An 18,238-nucleotide genomic window follows, 5' to 3' on the forward strand; every position below is an offset into this window, starting at 1 on the left:
GTAGAGAAGGGACTGTTTCAAAGACTTGGCATTAAATAACAACAGGCCCCAAAACACACAACTAAATGCTGAAAATGGGGTTGTACGCAAAGCGGTTTAGTTTAGGGAAACCTGAGTTAACTCAAGTACTGGGGACAGTCTAAAGAGAGCAGCCTGGGCTCAGCACAGTTAACTTCTCCAACATCTTCAAGTCTCTCTCGAAGCAATCTTCACACGATTGTGCAGAAGATGCAATGCTTTTCCACTGAGAAGGTCTAAGACAGACAATACTTCTGCACTGCTATTTTCCCTTCTCTAAAATAAACCACCCCTGTGGTGCAGTTGCCCTTGCAGCTTGCACTGTCCTGTCTGGATGCAAATCTGTCCCACCAAAATCTCAATCAAATATCTTGTGTCTACATCTGAATGAAGTGCTGATGGCTAAATGAGTAAGCTAAAGCAATTGTAAAGAAAACAAACAATTATTCTTATAACGTTCCTTTAAGATTGCAATTAGATCAAATTAAATCAGCAGGAATTTCTCCACAAAAAGCAAATGGAGCATTTAATATCCTGCTGAAACAAAACATGGCGCACCAAGCTCTCCTACAATATCATGTTAAAACCACAGTCTCCAATCTTGTCAAATGTTATAGCTTTGTAAATAATGATAAAAGATCTGTATTTCAGGGACATCCATTTTTCACTTCCTCAACTCACGTGATCTTAAAAGTAAACCTATATGAATCCTTTGCACAGATTCCACCCCCCTCTACCCCCCCCCCCCCAAAAAAAAAACCCAAAAAAACAAGTGATATACCCCACTTTCTCCTGATGGTGAAGGAAGCAGCCAGGTCTAGACTATAAACTCCCATTCTTGACATTCTGTTACTGCATACTTTCATACTTATATAGTAACTGCATTCTGTTACTTCCCTTCAGCTTTGATAGCAGCAAAAAGAAAACAAACAGCAAACTGTCCTTGTGGAAGGCAATGATCTTCCTTGCTCACAATAAATTACTGCCTTGATTTCCCTTCCTATCTCATTCACTTCACCTGCACTTTGTGGAGTCAGGAGATGGACTTGACAATTCTTGTGGGTCCCTTCCAACTCAGGATATTCTATGATTCCATGATTAACACTCTTTACTAAACCAACAGTCAATAAAATTTTATTCTTTTGAAAGTTTTTAGCTCAAATAAGCTAAATAATAAGCTTTAGCAAGAAGATAATAAATGCAGAACAGCTGGGATGCAACACTTGGGATAAAATGCTTTACTCTTGGGATGAACTACTTTGTGTGTGGGTTTTGGTTTTTTTTCAACTAAACCTTCTAGTAAATGTTATTTCTCTCATCCATTGCTCAGCTCCGAAGATCACAGTGGTTTTCAAGGCTTTGTTTTTTAATTTGCTAAATAAAGGCTTAAATGCTCCCAGTCTCTAATCAAATCAGCAAGAATAACCTCCAGTCTTACCATCCATACACACAGGGTCCCCTTGCAGGGATCATCAAGACCACTCTGAACAATTCATGTAAGTGAAGATCTGCTGCTCAGTCAGGCCCTCTAGGAGTCATTAATTGACAAACTTTGCAGGAGTCTGAAAATTTAAGGACAAGACACTGCTTTCCCCACTGCTATCTAGAAAAAAATGCCTGTCACGCTAATTTCAAGGGTTTTCTCCTTTCTCTCTCTAGCCTTTTACTGGAATGTTTTCCTAAATTTCAAAGATTACCCCAATTTCAAGCAGAAAGTGTTGGAACCAACCTGGGACCAAGAATCACTTGCTTCCCTCAAATGTCCTAGAGAAGCAGGATTTTCTATTCAATCTTGGAGTACAATTATGTCAGTCATATCTAACTTAGACTTTATTATTTTCTAGTAAGATCAAAAATGTTTTTTTTCAGTCATTCAGATATTTGTACACACACATTAACACAACATAAATAATTTTCTAAGAAGGCCTCCTATCCAGTCCTTCCATATACTTCCAGAAAATACTTATGAAAAGTTAATTTTGCTACTATGCCATTATTTTCTATATTTTTTATTAAATTATCTGTGCACGCACACAATTAGAAACATAACACAAGAAGTAGCACTTCCTCTAGCAACAGTGAGGAGAGATTAAAAAGGTCCAGAGTAAAAGGCTGGAAGACGAGGGAAGCACCCTGTTAGCCCTAGCAATGGCGTATCATCTGCTCAGCTGGACTTCTAACATTAGCTTCTTGATTACTGCAGTTCCAAACAATCTACATTCTCGTGCTGCACTAAGGAAATGTGAACCTTCATAGTGTACAAAAAAAAAAAAAAAAGTAGTGCATTGAAAGACAGTTTAGGTCTTCAAGCTTCCCTAAATTAAGAAAGAACAACTATCTATGCAGGCTTATTTCACGCTTCTACTACCATCCCTCTTCCCTTGCATATTTCAAAGAAGCTGCAGCCAGACCTTATGGTCCCTGCCTGGAACACATTTAATTCAGGAGGAATTTTTTAAGAAGATATTAGTTAAATTAAAATGTAGCAAATCTCTCCTGAGCACAAGTAAATTTTAACTTTTCCAAGACCTGCAATAAGGTCAGGTTTTCAGATGGCCAGTGGCTCAGCCTGAAAGGTCTGCACCAAAGCAGAGAAACTAGAGCTGCCAAATGAAGCTCACATAAATAGTTAAATGTTTTTAACGGTGACAAAATAACCCATTTTCTCTAACCATATTCGGATAAATGGGTAAGTTTTTAAGCAAGAGTAGTTCAAAGAGATATGTCAGTGTCAGATAAAGCAGCATCAGCCCAAATGGGAAGGCTTAGAAAAGTTAAAAGCAATGCCAAGTTGAAAACAGTCTCTTAATGGAAGTCCTGCATGACCTGTGCTTCACTCAGCTCTCTTCAGGGAAGGGACCGTGTGATTTGTCTCGATCTTCCACAAAGCGCTGAGTGTACGTCAGCGCTTCACCCTACGCGACAACAACGGTGTCAATGGAAGAAGTAAACTACAGAAAACATTGAGAACTGTATTTCATCCAAGCACCTTCCCACTAGCTAATCTTCACTTCTTTCATAACCCCAACTCGAATACTTACACATAGAAAACCGTAGTAATACAGTGGCTTTTCTTGCTATATCTTCCTTGTCTGACCCATTTGTATTAGAATGAATCACAAATAAATAAATCACCTGGCTGAAAGGTAATTTTCTACTTTTTTAGTTTTGTTTCTTTGGCACATCAAATCCAAAGATTGTGTTGCATGAACATCAGTAATTTCTTTATTTCAGCAGAAATTTTGGATAGAATTCAAAAAATACATCTTTCATCCCAACAAATCATATTTCATACAAGACATGTCAACTTCTTTAAATTTATACTGTAAACATTGCAAAGAAGGTCTGGGGTTTTTTTTATTTACTCATTTTTGTATTTGTCTCTAGGTCAAATTAATGGGGAAGGCAATCTTAGGGGACATTTTAATGTACATTTTTTCACTGCTGGCCTGTGTGCAATTTCTTCCAACTCGGTACTCATATTAATCCAAGTCAATAAAAGTTAGTGCTTTGTAATATGAACATAAGCCTGAACTGAGAATATACCTGTCTCTTGGGTATTACACAGAACTGATCTGGAAGGATATTATGCAAGTGCACACAACACACTCCAAATTCCAGAGCTACACAATACACTTTTATATGTTAGTCTGCAAGGTTAAAAGATTTCAGAAAGTGAAAATGTTTGATATGAATTGGATCCTTTAAGGATTAAGTGTAGTTTGCCTTTGGTTTTATGTAATGTTGTACAGCAGTCACACAGACTAATTTAGAGATGCAATTTATTTCTCTATTGTAAGGAAGATAGAGGCTACATTGCAAATTGCAAAAGCTGCTTTATTAAGTGACAGCTAAAGCTGAGCAAATAATTCACCTTGAATAATTTATGCACTTATTTTTTATTTTTATCTCAAGAACATCTGAGAGAAGATTACTGTCTCTCTCCAACATACCTGTTAACTGAAATTACCCTACAGAATTCCTCACGTGGTTTGCTGCTACATGCCTGATGTTCACAGCTATGCTTAGTTGTGACTGGTAAACAAAACTTATGGCATAGGTTGTTCTGGCTGAATGATCAGCAACAATCACGTTTCTTGTACAATACAGACTTTTTTCCTTGTAGTCCTTCATTTTATCTGGTGTACTTTTATCAAGAGCTTGACAACTTTAGCTGAACATGAAATTGAAAAAAAGAATTAAATCATTTCTGTTCTACAGATAGAAAACTGAGAGTACAAAGAAATTAGGGAGGAAACCCTGACCTATCTCCTGCAGCATCCTTCCGTACTGTGGTGGCTACATTATGCAATGCTGAAGGAGAAGAAAGTCCAACTGATTTAGAATAGTGAAAAACTTAGTTAACCACATCATTTCTTCTCAGGATAGAGAAACCTTCAACAGAAGACTTCACAGCCTGGGGGATGAAGGTACACACACACACACGGAAGGAAAGGGATTCCTTAGTCCAGAAACCGAAACACAAAATTGATACACATTTATCCAAAATGAAATCTAACAATCACAAACAGATCCTACTTCATTTTACTTTCCTCTCTGATTACAATATTCACAAAGAAAATGGCAGAGCTCATGAACTTTAGTGCAAGCCAGAGAACTGATTCCAAATTAAAAAAAAAAAAAAAAAAAAAGTGTGGAGGGAAGAGGATCAATAGTTACTGTCTCAGGAGGACAGCAATAAAAAAACACTTTTATTCATTCAGATACCAAGGGATCAGCCTCATTTATCTGTAGCTATCACTTTGCAGCAGCAGAGATTAGGGGTTTGGGTTTCGTTAACGCTGATTTCTCAAGGAATCCAGGCTGTGTATTTTCTAAAGTGAGTATTATGATAAAACACAGAAGTTACTGGTAAAGAAGAGAAGAAAATTTATATCTTTAAAGGACATTTTAAAAATCCTATTTCAATGCTTTTTACCTATAACTATTAAATAGAGCAGCAAGATGTTTTGAGGATTTTTTCTTGAGATGGACACAGGAGAAAGCATTATGGGATAAAAGGTGACACAAACTGAGAGGCTTTAGTTTGTTTTACATTTGCCATGTTAATTCATAAGAGTTCAACATGGCTAAAGGTAGTAAGTTCTTGATATGCAACTTAGAAAAGCAGAAGTCGCTAGTATCATATAGCACTGAACAGCACAGGTCATTCCAGTACAAAAGAGAATCAGTTATCCCCCTACTTTTCACCTTTTTAGTTTCTTGTGTGGCACAAAATATTATGAACATGATTGCCCAGAACACTAAAATCACCCTATGCAATATATGCAATCCTGTTCAGAAGTAGAAAAAAATTGAACTCAGCATATTTATTAGCCCCCTCATTTTCCAGTAGACATTCCTCTTAGGAGAGTTGGGTGTATGTGTTCAGAGAGAACAAGATTACCAAGCTGTTTTCTTCTCTTTTTCCAGGCTGCTGTGAGTGACAGGTACTGGATTAAACCACCATGAGAACTTACCTTATCACAAAAGGGTCTGACAGAATCAAATGATAAGTATCACCTCCTCAATGCTCCTGCCAACCCATGATTCATCTACATCTATTGGATTATCACACTCTTTTCTCCTAGCTTTGCCTCAGAATGTTGTTCTCACCACTATCAGCTTCTTTTTAATGCCTCCAACCTAAAGCTGTCATTCCAAGTTAACACAAATCAGCTCTAAATTTTTATGTTACTTTGACTTTAAAAGAGATAAATATTATTTCAACATGACACCTTAAATAAAGCTAATTGGAAAATTTTCAGCAAAAGTGAAATACTTATTATCGGGGTGTGGGAGGGAAGCCAGGCACTTTAAAAATAAGTTTTCTGAAGTCCTCAATGGAATTTCTAATGAAAAGAGATGTGGCGAGACAGGGAGAACCCCAAGAATGACCAAGATCCCAATGCTCAAGTACAGCTTGCATTGACCAGAAGAAATAGGGTTGAAGTAATCTGGAGAAGATACAATTGCCCTTCCTATTTACCTATGTGGAACAGGAAGCACAAGTCAATGACTCTATGCAACGCTCCTGCATGACATTAAGCAAGGTTTTTTTCCTTTCTCTCAATTTTTCCAGACAATAAACCTCTAACACCTTACAGCTCACAACTTCATTAAAATATACTTCACCAAGCTATGGCAAACCTAACTTGACTGAAGCTTTTTAAAGAATGAGTTAAGTGCTTGAGTAGAAGAGGCTATAAAAATGCTCTATGCATCTGTATTTGTGCACAACACATATTATCAGCTGTGAAACTCACCCAATATAGCAACAACTTCATCATCCTGGATTACTTCCAAAGACCCTGAAACCACAAAGCAAAGGCTGTCAACGCTCTCGCCGGCATGGTAGATCAGGTCTCCTGGGGCACAGTGCACTGTCTGAAATTCCATGGCAAGCGCTCGAAGGCACCCATCACTCGCCAGCCTGAAGGCTGGGTGCTCCTTGAAAACTTTGCGGTTCAGATGCACGCAGATATCTGCTCTCATGTCCTTAGGGCATATCTGCAAAACCTGAGGAGGAAATTAGGCAATCAATTCCAGTGCATGGCTTATATGTGCCACGCAATTAGCCCTAGTTCACTACATGGGGTTTAAGAACTACTTTCCTCCTTCATATAAAATTTCTAATCTCAGTCCGTACATTTATTTTTGAATTATAATACACATGAGCCACAATACCTGAAAGAAAATAATGTTTTCATCTCAGCAACATGCTCTGCTGGATATTGAATTACCAGGATAAGGCCTCAGGTTTTTAAGACAATAAAATTAAGAGCACAGCAGTACAGAAAGTGGTGGAGAAAAGCTTCCTGAAGGATTGTTTCTAGTGGGTAGATCACTTTTCATAGGCAGAATCCATGAAAAGCCTGCATAAAATATAGGTTTCAAATGAGAGAAATATTGTATAGAGGGGAAGTGTAATCTCATATGCCTTTAGCAAATAAAAAAGCTATTAAAAAAAAGTATAAAAATCTCATAAAATTGAGATTTGCAGGTATTCAAATTCACCCCTCAGCAGCAGTAACAGGTTTTTGCTTCGCACAAGAAGCGCCTTTAAGGTATGACACTGTGTTGGGCAACTTTTGATCTTCCAAATGCAATGTTCCTCAAGGCAATTCATGATGTGTGCTCCTAAGTGTGTGCAAGCTGACACTTAGCACAGTGGGTACCAGTCACAGCCATTTCTGAAGGTTTTTAAGATAATACAGACAGCCAAATGGAAAGAATATGGAATTACTACTGCACATACAGACTAAAAGTTCCTGGCAAAAACACTGGAAATACATAACATGAACAGGGTTTTGGGATGACAAAATCCTTGGAGGATAACCTGTGATGAAGCACATCTCAAGACGTATTTGAGAAAAACATTGAGTAGTGTAAGTCTGCTTCATTTTTTTTTCTCAGTAATAACTATTTCATCCAATTAAGGAGTACTCGGGGTGAGCTTCAGAGGTACTCCCACACATTTTCCTGGATTAAGAGAGATGGCTGCTTCAATGCAAACACTCCTGGAAAACAAAGGTAACACAGGAAGCACTATGGCTATGCCTACACCTCACAATGTGGCTCTGTGCAAGATCTGAGCAGAGAACCAGGCTGATAACTCTGCACACAGCACTGGTTCCAGATATTACACTTGCTACTCCAAAGGCAGATGAATCTACCACCAACATCATCAGCTTTGGCCCACCTCAAAGAACAACCTGCTCTTACGGATATTACTTCTGAAAGAGATGTATTTCTACAGTGCTTAAGTGTAGGGCACTCATGGATGATCTCTCTCTGTCCCACAGCGAGTGGCAGCTGAACCTGCCAGTTCTTAGTTTTCCAGGCTCACAAGAATGGGTTGGAGCAGCAAGACGAGCATTTAACGTGGGACACAGGCAGCAGCCATAGCTGTCATTGCAATTATCTCATTTACTCTGGCAACAAAAACATTCTGTGTTTGCAGATGCTTGCCAAAGTTTGGCGCTGGAATTACACACACACACATTTCACAGTTACTTGAATATATCACACCAAAAAGGGTTGTTTCAATAGAAATAGCAGTAAGAAAACCTGAATATACAAGAGAATATTTAAAATGAGGCTCTCCTCCAAAAACTCCTTGGTTTCCCTAAGAGGAAGTTAACTCATTTTCCATTCTCCATTTAGAGAAGTTGTCTCCAGATTTTGCAAAAATAAAGAGAGATTAAAGACAGTTAAGAGTTACAGACAAATGGCAGAAGACTTTCATTTGTATGGGAGGTAAGAAACATATCTTCATGGATTAATTTTAGAACCTCTCAGCAGCTCTTGGTTAAATTTTGTTCTACTGGCATTTTCTAGACTTACAAACTTTGCTTTTAGCTGATTATTCACTTCTTGGCATGCCTGCAGTTAACACTGAATTGACAAATTTGTGGCCTACAAAATAGTGAGAAGATTGATTCTGTGCTAAGTTCATCTGTAAATATCTGCTTCATCTGTAGAAAGCTGCACTGCATTACGCAGCAGCACAATTACCAGCGTTCTGTCACAGGAGCAATACAAGTTCTATTCATTCTGTGACATCCTAGAAGTTACACACAGGCATCAAACCAACAGAGCTCAGACCTGAGAGTTTATGGATTAGCACAGCCATTAGTCAGTCTTATACCTGCTAGCTTTTGCTATGCAAAAGAAAGTTGATTTCTTGGTTTTACAGTCGTCACTACTGGCAGTTCAGCTATGAACACACCAGTTATTGAAATCAACACCATATTACACTCTTTGATGTCCTGATAACTGGAGACTTTTTTCCCTGTTTATTAAGATAATTCTCAAAGGCTACAATGAGTTATGCTTGGTTTGGTTATCCTGCCGTCTCCAAAGGCATTCTTAAAGCATTTTTCTCCTTATCAGAGGAAGCCAAGAATGAACTTTGAAGATAAGCTAAAACAAACATGTTTTACATAGGAATTTTTTCTTGTTGCTTTGTTAAAATGATGAGAGCAGCTTGTACTGGGGGGGGTGAATGAAAGCACCACGATTCATTGCACTATATATCCTCACATGCTGTCTCTCCACCTTCCCCAAAGGTACCTACCTCAAATCCATAACCCCACACAAAGATGTTTTGTGAGAAAACAGGCAGAGTAGCTTCTAATTAGCACTATCCAGTACTAAAATACCGTTTCTTTCTGAAAGCTAGTATGACAGACACTGCTTCCCAGAATCGTGGTCTGGGATCTAAATGGCAGATATGCTGAACACCATGTAGGAGAGCAAAGAGTATCCTGTGTACCCATTGTTCTCCAGACAGCCCAGTGCAAGACCACATCTGTTCTACTCTTTCATAATGATGCTTTAACAGCTAGACAGAAATGAGATTGTTTGCTCTTTAACTGCATCATCTACAGTTTAGAATACTAAATTAAGCCGCCAACCAGAAAGCTGGTGAATGGAGCATTGGTACGATTTCCTGAAAGAACCACGCCACAAATCACATCTCTACAAGCAGAAGAAAAACAGTATCTATCTCCATAAAAGCTAGCAACTAATATGAAAGCGGCAAGCAGTTGCTTTTGTACATTTCTTCTGGTGAAGGGACATTTACTATTTTAAAAGACACAATGGGAATTTACTTGTAAATTCAATGAATCAGGATGATAACATTTGCCTCACATAAGGAAGATTTCAAACAATACATTATTATTACAGTAATGACTTCCAGCTTCCATTAATATCTTTAACTTCCTCACAGAATATTACGTTCAAATTCTATGAAGACAAAACAAATTTTACTTTGCATTCAGAGCACAGAGCTGCAAACCTTACACAACAGAAATATTAAAAGAAAATCTCATTTGAAGATATTCTGAGGTTGTGTTAGAACTTGGAACTTTTTATTTAGTTGTTTTCTTTGTTTACTGAAAACCAAGCTCTTTCCTTCATCATTTTTATACTATTTCATGAAATATCACCAGCAACTCATACATACTTTTACCACCAACATATGTCAGTATGATAGAATAGGTGAAATACTGTATTTGAAAGTTTAAAATTAAGGGAAGCTACTACTTGGAACTATTTAAAGAATATTTGTCGTCTTTACTAAGAAAGTACCTCCTGTTTATTTTAATGAAATACTTTCAGGATGTGACTTGTTTCCTTGCAGTTTAATTTACTTACCTTTTCAGTATCTATGCCTCTGGACATGGACCAGGTGGAAACAATGTAATCCATCACACGTTCACTCAGTCCTTTAGGGACCTGGTAGAGCTTTAGAAAGTCCCGGACACTGTTCAGCATTTCATGATATCTGTTTGTATTAGCGTACATTTGCTGAAATATGGTTGTCACATTACCAAAAATGGTTGCATACAGAAGGGCTGTAAAAAAAGAAGAAAAACAGTAGACATAATACACAATAAGTTGTAACGATCAGTCTGTGTTCCACTGTGCTTTAAGACTGGAAATGCCAGGCCCATTGAAATGCTTGCAGTATCGGTGCTTTGTTAGGAAGGCCTGATGAGCACAAGCATTTTATAGCATTTCACCTTCTGTACTACAAATTGAGGACCACCACCTACTTTTGTGATGGCGAGTCCTGCAACACAGAGTTCCTGAAACACAACTATTTGTCTTTGTCCATCAAACAATCCAGTAGTATCTGAACCCTTACGAAACCGCAACAGAAGACACAAGAATTTTAAGACAAATAGCTCGACAGAGAATACTTTAAAATTTAATCTCTGGTTTATAGCCCCTGTGCTGAATGCCATCGGTGACAGATTTCCAAGCTTTAAGTGCATTACCACAGTAGTAAGCCAAGTCATCATTACCCACCTCAGTGTGACAACAACAATGCATCAAAGCAGAAGATGGAATATGTAATAAACTGCTACCATGGGTCAGTGATTTATAGATGTAAGTTTAATAACACATAAAAACTCACATTATGTTTTATATTCTTCAGGCAGAAGAACAGGAAGGCCTGAGGCACGATCTAGAGCCCTCAAACGCAGACCAAATGCTGCACAGCCTTTCTGACTTCATTCAGCATACTTATGAAGCCAGCTGGTTCATCAAGATGGGTTTAAAAATAAACATGAGAAAGGAAAAAAGGCAGTATTTCCAGGTGTGGAGAGAAGCAGATGAAAACAGACAGGGCTTGAGCAGATCCGCCTGCCAAAGCCCAAGAAAGAACAGCAGGCTGGTGGAAGTCTCAATGGTCATGTTTTGATGGCTTGCAGAGGCTGGGGCTGAGGCTCTTCCAGCCAGTCCAGCCCTGAATGAAGGGGAAGGACAGGAAGCCTCAAGGGGAGCTTTCCTATGTTGTGAATCAGGTCAGTGATAAGCGAGAGGCTGGCTGTACAGGGAGAGGAACACTCAGACAGCAGATGAACCGAAAGCACCAGTAAGTGCTCTGGCTTGCTGAGGAAAGTCTTCCTCTTTATCATTTCCTGTCCCCCAAAACAGGCATCAAATTGTCAGTATCTCTTCCACTCAAGATAAAAATAATTAATTTATAAAAAATAAGAGAGTATTCTGCCTTATCTAAATACCCCTTTTTGCTATTTATTTCCTCCCTCACCCCCTTTTTAAAAAAAAAAAAAAATCCTCGTCCCTTTCATTCCTTTGGGAATGCAGCTATTTATTCAGGTCAGCATTACAGGAGGATAACCTTAAGCCAACCAAGACGCTTTAGGGTTTTATGACCAACAAAAAAACCTTTGATAATGTGCAAGAGAAACTTACAGAACTGTCTTTTCCCCAATCATCAAGAGATGCAATTTAAATTTAGACTTGCTCAAGGCCTTTACACTGCTGATTCTCTACAGAATTCCTTCTATGGACTTCTTTTCTTTTTAATGAATTCCTGTAGAGACCAGCTCTCCCCTTTTCCAACTACCCCTCTGTACATACGGGTATAAAGATATACATGCAAATGTGCAAACTCAGTTTTAAAAAAGTGGAGAGTATGAATAGGGACACAGTGACCAGAAATGTATAGATTATTTCTCTGTTTAACCTTAACTTGTGCCTGAGCTAAACCATACCAGGAAGTCTGATGCAATGAGTGCTGAAGAACGAAGAAATGCTTTAAAAAACAGATTTACTATAAATACTCCTTGATCCATGAGTATTTTTTATTTGAACAGCATTACCTTTCCCTAACTACATCCTGTTTTGCTCTCTGTTACGCAAATGCCAACACAACGCTACAATATTGCTACCTTAGGCTCTACTTAATCGGACTTCTGCCAGGTTCCCTAAGAGAAAGCAAACCCAGGGCTTCCAAAACTGCGAAGTCCCACTGCAGCAGCGCAAGGCATCCACAAACATCATTATTCCGCCTGCCACTGTAACGCTGAAAATAGGCGACAGATTAGGAAAAGGGTCACAAACATCTGTAGATTTCCGGGCAAGCATACTTTTGCACATACAACTGTCTTTTCTTCTCTGGGGAACAGTGAGACCCGCTGGTTCAGTATCTTAGGATGTAAAGCTCTATGCCAGCAAAGGTAAAATGGAGGCCCCACTCTGTCCCACTACTGTTCATCCACATGAAGCCTAAAGAAAAAACAGAAATTTAGTTCTTCATTTTGATTATGCGGCAAGCAGTCCTAGAGCAACTTCCACTACAAGCTGCAGCCACTATGCTCCAGCATGACAATTATCTTGGCAAGAAAAATTCTTGCCTACATTAATTTTTTTATTAAAAAAAAAAAACAACCAAACTTACAATCCTTAATTTATCATTAGCTAACCACTTTATTACTATTAAAGACACACTGAAGCCAAGGATTTTTGCAGCCTAATATTGGGTAGATACATTAGCATATTAAACATTGACCTCTTCTGTATAGAAACAGCTAGCTGTGTGCCTTTCCTTCTTTTCAAAGGAATAATCAAATGAACCCACTGCAGTACACGGCAGCGCCAGAAAGATTTCAGAAACACACGCTCCACCACGGGAAGAAAGTCGGGCAATTTATGACAGAGCAAAACTTCCAAATCCTTGTTTCAGGACTGACTGAACACTGACATTAGACCACTGCCCTGTAACAGCAACAATGCAGACCACATGCCAACATCCAAACGTCCCTGGAGCCCTTGGCCAGAATTGTAGCACTGCTCTACAGACCCTATAGACTCTACCAACTCCTTAGCAATCCTATGTGCAGGGGATCACAGGAATTAAGGAAAAGTATTTTAAGGGGTGTGGGAGGGGGAAATGTCCTTGTGTGGAATGGATTCGACTCAAGCTAGGCCACAAGTGCACCACACAGAAAGGTCGCAAATTAATCTGACCCAAACAGCTTCTTTGGATGCATCAGCTGGATGAAGGATGTGTGGTGGTTTTTGAGGAACTGTGTCCAGAAACAAACCTGAAGCACCCATGCCTACACCTCAACCAAGGAGAAAGTTTCTTCTGCAGAACAAGCAATAGCGTGTTCTAACACTGCATACAAAGCTACAGCACATCAAGCAGGCAGCAAACACCTCCTCTCCATGAATGTCAACATCCCTCAGAAAAGACAGCCCCCCCCCCATTAATATTCTTTTCTGACAATAGATAATGAAAAACACATTGTCTCAAACAGCATGGCTACCCATTTACAATGCAGTGTCACCCCATTTAAACCAGTGTTTAAATAACATCAAACATAAAAGCATAGTAATTTCAATAGTCAATTACCCGCACAAGTGAATCATGAAGGTCAGCCACAGGTTGGAAAGGTCACCAAATCATCTGCTACTTTTAATGATGTAACAATTAAGAATAGAGAAATAAATACAAGTCAGTGTAGGTCTCAGCTACCACAGTAAAAGATCTGGGATCTGATTTTAGAATTATAAGAGGAAGATTTTCTATCTCTAAGAATGAGAGGTTTGCAATTACCCCAATTACAGATGTAAGTGCTGCATGCGGTTCCTGAGATGAATCATCAGATTGATGATGATTTGTTCAAAATGCACTCATCCAAAGCCCTTGCATATGAAATGTGTGCATAAGAACCATACAGCAACAAGTGAGACCAACATCAACTACTGAACAACCTCTTACATCTTGCCCCCGAGACTTGCAGTGCTTTCTAAAACTGAATTCCCTTAATTTTCACTTTCTGAGAAAGCTGATCGAGAAGTTCTGTCTGTCTGCATATAAGTTCAACTTAACAATTAAAAAAATAAAACCAACCCCTTTTACATACTTAAGGGGCAGCCTGTGCTAACCTAAATACTATTCAAAGACCAAGCACCTCGATTTACAAATAGTAGATGATTTAAATGTAGAGTTGCACTTTTGTTTCACTAACAAGTTCCTAGTTTACAACAAATCACTGAGTTCATAGAAGGCTGAGAGAAAGTACAGCCTTGAAAATCTGTTGCACTATATCACTTCTCACCAAAGACGAAACATAACCGTAAATTAACCACAAAAATTGCATGCCTCAAAGGCATTTTTCAGATAACACATTGTGAGGTCACACAAAATTAACATTGATCAGATAAAAAGAAAAGCAGAAATTAATAATTGCATGGATTATAACGTATGAGAAAAACACATTGTTTTTAAATGTGCAATTAGAACAATGTAAAATCTTATAATTGCTTGAGATTAGGGGTCTCGATTAGTGGCAATTATGCCTATTTATGGGTAGAGAGCATGCAGTTAAAAGAAAAACGCTGAACTGTTAATTACAATCTGCAAGCAAATACCAAACTGAACAGGTACCAACCAATGAACTGTTTACAGCACTAGTTTTGATAGAATTGTTATTTGTAGTCTTGCAACTTGAAACCAAAGCATCTAAAGTAAGATTTACTTACTGAGTATCTATATAACCTTCTACAATAGCACATAATTTAAATAGGTTGCCCCATTTTCTATCAAGACAGATGCAGAGCTGCTTAACTTGCTACTTCTTAGGAAGCTTTGTATATTATAAAGTTTCCTGTTTGCAATCTTTTATCTACCTTTTATTTTGTATTAATACAACGTATAGAGATGTCATTTCATTCAGCTAGTAAATAATAAATGTAAACAACATAGCCATAATCTAATAGGTCAATTAATATTATGCACTTTATGAACTTTCACAACACATTTTCATAAAATTGTGAGAAGGTATAAAACAAATTACAGTTGCTACTATCTTCTTAGCATGTACATCAATTCCTGAATTTCACAACTTGGGCAAAAAGACATTTTTTGAAGTGAAAGTAAATGCCCAGAGGAGTTCTCCCCCATGCTGTTCCAGTGACTGTTAGATCCTGCTCTTCCCACGGCTCTCTATTCTCCCAGACTGAACTGATACGCTGCTCCACCTCCCTCCTCTTTCCCTCCACCAGCTTGTAATTTGCACCTCAGCTTAGGTACCCCACAAGCAAAAGCAAGGCAGTCGCAATGGCAAAGATCAAAGAACTGGCACACAAGTATCAATTAAGCAAGCCTGAAAATCAATTCAATGGGAAAGAGCAAAGCAGAAAGCCTGAATAGGCCATGAGGGACATGTGCATCAAGCTATGTGGCAGAACCACTTGACTTCTAGAATGAAAGATGAGAGACCACAGGCAAATTTTATTAAACTCTTAGTCAAATCTTACTGCAAATCTTCTCACAGTCATCACCACATTTGCTGAAATCACCCTGCTGACGACAGATGGGACATAGAAGGACCACGCTGAGCTCCAGCTACAATGGAAATGTCTCCCCTGCAGAAGGACAGGCCACCAGTGAGGACACAACTGATAAGGGCTAAACAACAGAGCATCAGAGACATAATTTTTTTTCCCTCTTCCCATCACCAGTAAAACAAGAACTGCAATGAAATGAAAGTCTGAGACATAAACAAGGGAACAGCTGCTCTAAGAAGCCACTTAAGCAACTACCAAGGACTAGAGTAGTAGAAACATCTGTGCACCTTAAAATAGGCTGTCTGCAGCATGTAAGGGCAGAAACAGAAGAGTTAAGAACAGCTACGGAACAAACAACACAAACAGCTCCCACTGCTTCTCTCCTCACACCCTTTCCTCACAGGAAAACAGACTGCTACTACAGCAGCAGAGACTCACAGGCAAATAACCTCCTGTCATCTCAGGGACTTGAAACAACTTACATTTTGCCAGTTTAAGGCTTAATATGGAAGAAGAAAGGTAAGCTCTGGTAAAACACCAAACCTGCCAAAGATGCTGAACTTCAGCATCCCTGAGGTGGCTCTAAAACTGATTTCTTAATTTGATTTGGTAGCACCCACACAGCTGGTAGCAGCAATAGCAGGTGCTTTGGCTCACAAGAATTTCACAAGCCTGGGCATCATGGGCAGCACAAACCTCTAACAGGTTTTGCTTTTGCCTTCAGCATGTTTGAGCTGAGATAAACAACATGGGAAAACACTGGGACCAAAACTGATCGGAGGAACTATAAGAGCCAAAGTCAATAAAAGCCAATAAAGCAAACTTCAGCATCAGCCCTACAAGAAAGCTCTCCAACACAAACAGCTCTCTCTAAACTGACAGTTTAAACTTGACAAGAGCCAAGACGAGTTTGCACTCTGTGAAAGGTTGCATCTTGGATCCAAGACCCTGCTTATGAAAAAGAGAGGATGAAGGGCCCCCTGGCAATCTGTACAAAGGAAGGGTGGCTTCTGGCCCTGGCTACCTCCAGGGCCAAAGCTCTTACCTCTGTACAGGAGGACCTGACTAAATTAACACAATCCCACTAATTAACACTGCAAAATCTGGATTTTGGCAAATTAAGTGTCCAAACAAGTAAAATGGCAAGAATCCCGATTCACAAAACTCATAATTCGTTTTGACAGCCACAGTTTAGTATTATATTTACACTGAAAGGCGCTAACAGTCATCCAGAGGGGGATTTAATGACAGCCACAGACTCCATTGCAGCCAATATGCTTGCAGAAAAGCAGATTACTAAAGTAATCACAGAATCACTAAGGTCGGAAAAGACCTTCAAGACCATCAAGTCCAACCATTACTCCAGTGCCACCGTGTCCCCTAAACCATGTCCTGAAGCACCACATCTACACGTTTTTTGAACACTTCCAGAGATGGTGACTCCACCACCTCCCTGGGCAGCCTGTTCCAATGCTTGACCACTCTCTCGGTGAAGAAATTTTTCCTAATATCCAATCTAAACCTCTCCTGGCGCAACTTGAGGCCATTTCCTCTTGTCCTATCACTAGTTACTTGGGAGAAGAGACCAACACCCACGTCGCCACAACCCCCTTTCAGGTAGTTGTAAAGAGCGATAAGGTCTCCCCTCAGCCTCCTCTTCTCCAGACTAAACAACCCCAGTTCCCTCAGCCGCTCCTCAGAAGACTTGTGCTCCAGACCCCTCACCAGCTTCGTTGCCCTTCTCTGGACACGCTCCAGCACCTCAATGTCCTTCTTGTAGTGAGGGGCCCAAAACTCAACACAGGATTCAAGCTGCGGCCTCACCAGTGCCGAGTACAGGGGCACAATCACTCCCCTACTCCTGCTGGCCACACTGTTTCTGATACAGGCCAGGACGCTGTTGGCCACCTTGGCCACCTGGGCACACTGCCGGCTCATGTTCAGCTGGCTGTCAACCAGCACCCCCAGGTCCTTTTCCACCGGGCAGCTCTCCAGCCACTCCTCCCCAAGCCTGTAGCGTTGCATGGGGTTGTTGTGACCCAAGTGCAGGACCCAGCACTTGGCCTTATTAAACCTCATACAGTTGACCTCTGCCCATCGATCCAGCCTGTCCAGATCCCTCTGCAGAGCCCTCCTACCCTCCAGCAGATCAACACTCCCACCCAGCTTGGTGTCATCTGCAAACTTACTGAAGGAGCACTTCATCCCCTCATCCAGGTCATCGATAAAGATATTGAACAAGACCGGCCCCAGAACTGAGCCCTGGGGAACACCACCTGTGACCGGCTGCCAGTTGGATTTAACGCCATTCACCACAACTCTCTGGGCTCGGCCATCCAGCCAGTTCCTCACCCAGCAAAGAGTAAACCTGTCTAAGCCACGAGCTACCAGCTTCTCCAGGAGAACGCTGTGGGAGATGCTGTCAAAGGCTTTACTAAAGTCCAGGTAGACAACGTCCACAGTCTCTCCCTCATCCACTAGGCGGGTCACCTGGTCATAGAAGGAAATCAGGTTGATCAAGCAGGACCTGCCTTTCATGAATCCATGCTGGCTGGGCCTGATCCCTTGGTTGTCCTTCACATGCCCCGTGAGCACCCTCAAG

The 18,238-nt window shown here is 40.0% G+C and overlaps 1 protein-coding gene across 1 annotated transcript in view; it reads right to left on the bottom strand.

Moving 5' to 3' along the window:
• Nucleotides 1–18,238, bottom strand: part of KCNH1 (potassium voltage-gated channel subfamily H member 1) — a gene marked incomplete at both ends in the record, with an annotated part of 191,477 nt that overhangs the window by 89,001 nt on the left and 84,238 nt on the right. Inside the window, 2 exons of the mRNA XM_081997292.1 lie at nucleotides 6,285–6,537; nucleotides 10,183–10,382. Of these exons, the coding sequence (XP_081853418.1) occupies nucleotides 6,285–6,537; nucleotides 10,183–10,382 (453 nt within the window). The remainder of the gene's footprint in view (nucleotides 1–6,284; nucleotides 6,538–10,182; nucleotides 10,383–18,238) is intronic.

This window comes from Phaethon aethereus (assembly GCF_964289735.1).
Source record: "Phaethon aethereus genome assembly, chromosome: 3".
NCBI lineage: Eukaryota > Metazoa > Chordata > Aves > Phaethontiformes > Phaethontidae > Phaethon > Phaethon aethereus.